Source organism: Cryptomeria japonica, chromosome 2 (genome assembly GCF_030272615.1).
Source record: "Cryptomeria japonica chromosome 2, Sugi_1.0, whole genome shotgun sequence".
NCBI classification, from domain to species: Eukaryota; Viridiplantae; Streptophyta; class Pinopsida; order Cupressales; family Cupressaceae; genus Cryptomeria; species Cryptomeria japonica.
Window position 1 is genome coordinate 615,465,778 of NC_081406.1, and position 7,897 is coordinate 615,473,674.

The 7,897-nt window shown below is 33.5% G+C and overlaps 1 protein-coding gene across 1 annotated transcript; it reads left to right on the top strand.

Annotated features, from left to right (window-relative positions):
- Positions 1-2,783: 2,783 nt before the first annotated feature.
- Positions 2,784-4,416, top strand: LOC131064273 (mitogen-activated protein kinase kinase 9-like). Its single transcript, XM_057998368.2, has one exon. It carries the CDS (start codon positions 2,920-2,922, stop codon positions 3,931-3,933), a length of 1,014 nt encoding a protein of 337 aa, XP_057854351.2. The 5' UTR covers positions 2,784-2,919; the 3' UTR covers positions 3,934-4,416.
- The last annotated feature ends 3,481 nt before the right edge of the window (positions 4,417-7,897 follow it).

Sequence of the window (7,897 nt, forward strand, 5' to 3'; positions counted from 1 at the left end):
ATTTTAAAAATTCCAATTTTAATAAAAGGTATAATTATAAAATATATTATTATTCTAATCAATCGAATTTAATCAATTAAATCATGGGCAACAAGCATGCAATCCTCTCTTGGATTATGCTCTACATTATTGCAGTTGTAACTTTTTTTTTTGCTTGTTCCTTGCATTTTTCATTTCAAACCATTTGTAAATCAATTGGCAACATAAATTTAAGAATAGTATAGTATAGTCCTTTTTAAATGCATTACTTTTTCTTTATTTGTGAATCAGATTGTAATGAATATAGAGAAAACTTAGTGGAGTTCCATGATAACACAATATATTTAAAAGGAATAGATGCCCCTAGTTTATTATACACAAACAAGTTGGGTAGCTAAATCAAAATTAAAACTCATACTAATTGTCAATTCTTTTGAAACTTAATAAATAAATCAGAAGATTGCTTGCTATGTTGAACAAATTACAATTTTCAGATATTGAACTCAAATTTGTATTTGTGGAAAACAACAAAAAATAATTTCAAAGTGCCCTAAATATAGCATTAAACCTAACCGTCACTTCATGGACCAAATAGCTTTTCTTGTCGACATCGTCTGTAGATTCAAAAAGCGCTTTTCTTTTAAGCATCACCTGCAGATTCAACTTGTCATTAAAAGAAAGATTTTATCCCCACAATTCAAAAATAAGTAAAATGAATACTAACAATATGTGGATTACAAAAATTATATGTCAATAAACATTCAACACTCTATATCTAGAAAGGGATCTAGGATTCTAGAGTTTGATGGTATCTATTCGCATTCATCACAATGTATATAGAAAATATTCAAACATGATATAAATACTATTTGAAAAACTCTACTTGCTTGTATGGTGCAAATTGAAAAGCTCACATGAGACTGGAAAGGGGGCGTCCAAATGTTGCAGCGATTAGAATAACAAAATTGTGTCTTTAGGTTTTAAATAGACAATTGCGAAGATGAATCGACTGGTCTTCCATTATTGAAGATGCTATTGAACACAAAAAATTCAGAAGAGATTATAAGAGATATTTTTTGTGAAACCATTAATGGGATGGTTAGCATGCATGTCTTCTATATATAGTATGCAAGGCACTGCCAAAAGCCATAAATTCAAACAAATTTGATTTGCATCCACAAACTACAAGAAGTTATTAAAATACATAGAAAATCGGAAACCCTAAATCATCTTATGGCAGAAATATAGTCTCCAATATTGAAGATGAGATTGAGCACAAAAAATATGACATTCAATATTGTGCCTACTAATTCACTAAACAATAATTTATCTTCTTATAGAGATTTTACTTATGTTCCTTTATTTATATTACTTTTTAAAAATTGTCTTCTCATTGTTTCTCATTGTTTATGTTATATCACTAGATAATAACAAATATATATTTATAATTTGAAATGAATATGAATCTATTTCAATTCTTGAAAACAAGAAGAATGGGAAGGGGGAGCTCTAGTCACAATGGTAATTACCAAAAGCTCAATAGCACCTAAATTTAATAAGGTAAATGGTGGTCAAAGTCAAATCATAATTCAAGGTGTTAGACAAGTGAAGTGATTACATGTAATATGAAGTGATTAGATACATGTAATATGAATAAACCAATATTTTATTAATATGTAAATAAGATATTATTTTCACTTTTAATTGTCTATATTTTTTATTTTATGAAGTGATTAAATACATGTAATATGAATAAATCAATATTCTATTAATATGTAAATATGATAGTAATTTCACTTTTAATTGTCTATTATTTTTAATATAAATGAAATATATATATATTTTAAATATATTATATCTCCCATATTACTAAGATATAAAAAAAAAAATTATGAAATGTGTGTTAATAAAATTTGATAAAAGAATATATGATCAATTTTTGAAATGTGTTTAATTCAACATCTACCTAATTTTATTGACACAATTTTTTATTCAAGCATATTTAATAAATAAGGATTAACAAGAATTTCTTCATCGAAAATATAAATAATCCACTTAACATGTATAGCATCTCAATAATACATCCATTACACCTATTCACAACACACATGCTATTTAAACTCTCGATAAACTATTTTCAATTACTTTTTATCTTTTGGTGCACGTTAGAGAAGAGCAACAACTTTGTATGATAGCAAAATTATGTGATTTGATAGTTTTGACATATTGTAATGACTTTTGATCAAACCAACAAATAACTTTTAACATCCACATATCAAAACAACATTACTAAAACACAATATTATTTCAAATAATTTTCATTATCATATTATCTTGTTAATAAATAACTCATAAATATACTTAAAAATACAATAGAGTCACAATGTAATTTAAAATGCAATTGTCACATTATCTTGTACAATCTCAATAGATAACTCATGCTCATGCGCATGCGCATGCACATCTGATAAAAAATGCAATACTCTCTTATTCACTAACACGTGACTGAAATTACAACAAATATCATTCTCAATAATTTTAATTGTCACGTTGTTTTTGTACAATCTTAGAAGATAACTCACACATGGGCCCACCATTTCTTTAAAAATCCATGCAATCAATCATGCAAAAACAAATGTTTAATCATGCCACTTGAGAACGGGAATTCATGTCCCGGGGAACCCGGAACTCCCAACTTGGACGCCATCGCACTTTCATGTGTCTTAACTGCCCATGCCTTCACATACGACAAAACCGGCTGCTTCGTCGGCGCTTCCTTTGCTGCCTCCTCTTCCTCCTCTTTCCATCGACTTTCTCTTAAGGACGCTCCCCGGCCTCTCATCTTTATAATAACGTCCCTCCTACAAACTGTCTCAGCAGCTCCAAGGTTCAACGACCTATCTCCATCTCTGATAAACGACAAGAATCATTATTACTACAATGGCATCAAAGAAACGCTTAGGATTGAAACTTCCAATCCCTCCACAACACCAAAGGGCGCCTCTTCCTCTGCCCCTTCCTCTTCCCCTTCCTCTTCCAGAGCCGCCGCAGGTATCTTCAACACAGGGCGTAGAGAAACTCTCTGATTTGGAAATAGTGGGAAAGCTCGGGCATGGTAGCGGAGGCATAGTGTACAAGGTCCTCCACCCCAAATCCTCCACCAACTATGCCCTAAAAGTCATCCGCCTGGACCACGATCCCTCCCTCACTTCCCACATCACCAGGGAGATGGACATCCTTAGGAAAATTGATTCTCCTTACATTGTCAAATGTGAGGGTGTCTTGTACGAGGGAGGGAACATTAATTTTGTGCTGGAATACATGGATGGAGGCTCCCTTGCCGATGTGTTAAAGCACAAGACAAGGATGAGTGAGTCCTCCCTGGTAAAGGTTGCCCGGCAAGTACTGGAGGGATTGAAATACCTTCATAGAGAGCGGATTGTTCACAGAGACATTAAGCCCGCCAATCTCTTGATTAGCAAGAATTACCAGCGAATTAAAATTGCAGACTTTGGAGTGAGCAGGATTGTATCACACAACATAGATTCCTGCTGCAATTCATATGTGGGAACATGTGCTTACATGAGCCCCGAGAGATTCGATCCACAGAGCTATGGTGGGAGATATAATGGGTATGCAGGGGATATCTGGAGTTTTGGATTGACACTGTTGGAATGTTATGTGGGTCATTTCCCATTTGTAGCAGCCGGAGAGCAGGCGGATTGGCCTGCACTGATGTGTGCCATATGTTTTGGAGAGCCGCCCTCTGCACCCGCAAGTGCATCTGCAGAGTTCCAGAGTTTCATCAGATGTTGTCTTCAAAAGGATGCAGGCAAAAGATGGACGGCCTCGCAGCTTCTGAACCATCCATTCCTCAATAAAAGTTCAAAATTTCAGCAGCCCTGCAATCTAACAGTGCCCTTCCAGTCTCTCAACATCTCGCAGAATGTGTGAATGCTCAGGGAAAGTGAACTGATTAGGCTTCAACCCAACATCGCATTCCTCCAAGCTCATAAAAGGCGAATTCAAAGGGATAAACCGTGTGCAGTTGATTAAAAAAAGGGGTAAACCGTGCAAGTGATCCGGGAGAAGCTATCCTGCACACCCACTTTCGGAGTGAGCGCCACGTTGTGAGGCGGGCAAACCCCACAACCTTGTCATGCAATTTTTTACTGGGGGTTTAGGTGTTCTCCTCTCCGTTCATCAGGGAATTGAATGCGGCCTAATTATGGGTATTCTGCAATTTTTATGTCTGCATAACGTGAAAGTTTCGCATTGTACAATGTACAATATAACAGTTTTGGAGCCAGTTTAGCAGCTTCCTTAATTTTGTCTGTCAAACCAATATTTTGTGATATGGTCATTCAAATGTAAAAGTAAATGGTCATTTGGATATAAATAATCCAACTGTTAGTGGTATGGAATTTTTTGGCTTTATATGATACATTCTTAAATTGTAATTATGTTTTAGGATAAAAATAATTAATATGATCACTGGATTATCAAATTTAAAAAATGATTTTTAAAATTTGTAATGAATGATGATTTAAAAAGAGAAAATACATCCACAAGCATTGTAGATGGGATTTCTCTTTTTTCTTAAGCTTTTTGAAAGGAGATCATAATTTGTTAGATAAAACTTAAATAAATAATGTTCTCATTATAAGTTCAAAATTGCATTTATATTCATTAATATTTATTTAATTTATTTTAAGTCTACATTCTATCTTTTCAATATTACCAAATAATGAAATTTATACTCTTTTTCTTTCTTTCTTATATTTTGGGTTCACTTTGATAAGAGTGTCTTTTATCAATAACAATTTTATAAGTGGTATATATGTTTGAGTATATCATTGCTCATCTAAGGGAATCAACTCCATCTCCTATTTTTTTATTTGTCACTTTAGATCACACATCTAGTTGTAAATTGATCAAGGTGATTTTCATTAATGAATTTGAAACTTGAACTTTTAAAATTCAAATTTGAAATTTAACCTTTGTGGATCATTTTCACTAGCCATTATGATTATGTGCTATGTTGTATATTTAAGAATATTTGTTATCCATTTCATATCATATGTATAATACAAGCTCTAATTGATTCCTTGTTTTTTTTTTTTCTTTTATGCCATATTTTACATCTCTACTATATTATTTGTTCTTATTTTGTGATTTGTGTATATGCCGAATTCTTGTCCATATTCTTACATTCTTGTGAAAAATATCCTCAATTGAATCCTTGAATGACCCAATTCAAGAAGACTAGTATTTTAATAGATTTTATGAGTACAATTGGTGTTACTATAGAGGTAAAGTTGCATATCCTAGATGTAGTTAAGCATAAAGCTCTTTATTTATGCATGTCTTCAAAATGATTCTTATGAAAGGCAATGTACTCATGTGCCAAGAAAGTAAGAGAAGGGTAAGAACATTATTTATGATCACCCTCCTTTTCATTCTATTTGTATAAATATTTCACTTTACTAAGGATAGTGTTCATCGTAAGTGTAATGATGTTGTATAAAAATTTCAGTTCACTAAGGATAGTGTAATGATGTGTATATATTGACTTAAGGTACATGAGTTTCACTATTATGTCATCTATCCTTGATTGATGACAATTAAGTATAATCTATATCTTAGTTAGATTCATTAAAATCACCTCTTGATTGACACTGAATAGGAGTTAAATTCATACATCTTAAACATGCCATATCCTTGAATCATGCACTCGATAGGTGTACATGTTTGTACATTTTTCTGTATAATTAAGATCTATCATATTAAATACAATATCTCAATTCATTTTGCTAGTCATATGATTATCTCATATACATTGGTCTTAGGTAAAATTATTGTGTTTATACAAAGAATTAAGTAGGGTCTCAAAGTCATGAAGTCATAGAGTGAGTCCATTTCTAGCTAATAGGACAAGTAGATTTGACTATCTTGTGTATCATGTGAAGGGTGGAGTCTTCTAAGCTCAATATTTTATCCAAAATAGTCAAATTAGTTATGTTTCACATTTATTTTATCTAAATTAGACAACTTGAATTTGGTCAATTAGGAGAGGTTTGCTTTAACTTTTTGTAAAGTTTTTTTTCTTTGAACTGAAGTCTAAAAATAGACCACACCATTGTATCTAAATAGATAAAAAACCAACAAATCAACATAAAAATTATCAATTATAAAATTACTTTTTAATTAAAAAATAATCATACAACATACCTCCACATGGCTAATTTAGGTGCAAGGTTAAAATAATGTATCATCAAATCAAAGTTGAAAAAATGTACTTCCAATACCATCAACCCTATAATTAGTACCCTTAACCCTAAATTGTACACCTTAAACCCTAAACCCTTTACTAATACCCTTGACCCTATAATCCTATACCTTAAACCATATACCTTATACCCTATACCCTCAACCATAAAGCCAATACCCTAAACCCTATACCAATACCCTAAACCATATACTCTATACCCTAAAACTTTTATCCTACACCCTATATCCTATGTACCTAGATGGGGAGAGAGGGGGGTGAGATAGATATAGGGGGATATAGAGATATGGATGTAGAGGTAGAGATATGGAGAGAGTTCGAGAGGGAGAGACCTAGATAGGGGGGGGAGAGAGGGTTGGAGGGAGAGGTGACAACCTAGACAATGGAGAGAGAGAATAAGAGAGTGGGGGAAGGAGGGAGAGATGGGGTTAAGGAGGGAGAGGGATATAGAGAAGGAGAGAGGAAGAAAGGGAGGAAGAGAACTAGAGGGGAGAGGAATAGAGAAGATGACAAATGAGAAAAAAGAAGAGAGGGGGTAGAAGAAGGGATGGAGGGAGTCAGAGACCAAGAGAGAGAGAGAGAGAGAGAGAGAGAGGATTATAAAAGAAGAGAGGGAGGGATTCAAGGATATAAATGGGGATAAGGAGGGAGAGAAAAGAATTAAGAGAAGGAGAGGGATAAGGAGGGAGGGAGAGGTGGATAGAGAGTGATGAGAGACATAGAGAGGGGAGAGGTAGAGAAGTGAGGGAGAGAGAGAAGTTCACAAAGAGATAAAGAGGGGTAAGGAGGGAGGGAGAGAGGTGGAGAGGGAGGGAAAGAACTAGAGAGGGGAGAAATATATAGAGGTGAGAGATCTAGAGCCTAGGGATAGAGAGGTGAGAGATATAGAGCTTGGGGATAAAGAGGTAAGAGGTCAAAGGGAGAGAGAGATAGAGGGGGAGAGAGGTGGGGGCATACTCCCCCTATACCGAGAGTATGATCACAAGATCTATCTCTAACCACCTCTCCAGTGATTTGTTTAGTGGCTAATATTCGCCAATTGGCTATTTTTTGAAATTTGGGAATCAAAATTTGGCTAATAAGTTCAACTTTTAAGGTGACCCAAATCGCCAAATTTTTACAATTTTTTATTTTAGTGTTATTTAAATAGCCATAGAATTTATTTTATTAATTTTTTTAACTCAAAGATTTGTCACAATATTCGATACATGATTAGATCAGATTCACCAACATTTTATAATTTATTGTAGAAATCTAAATTAATTCGCCAATAATATATCATAACTATTAGTTAATTTAGGGTTGTATCAACAATCTTTAGTTACCACCATTGATTTAAAATATAATCTAATGACCTTCATTATATTCCATGAGGTAAATTGTACCCACAAGTTGTAATGCTTGTGGGGGTTGAAATTGCTTTTGAATCATTGACCTTAATGAAAATCAATGGTCTAAAAGCAATTTTTGGCCCCATGAGTAAATTACAAATCATTGGTACATTTTATCTCACAAAATACAAAGAGGGCTATTAGATAATTTTGAATTAATGGTAGAAACTAAATAGAGTCTACCCCTTAAACTCATTAATGATTTCTAGCTTAAGGCCTCTACTTTTCTATAAAAAAG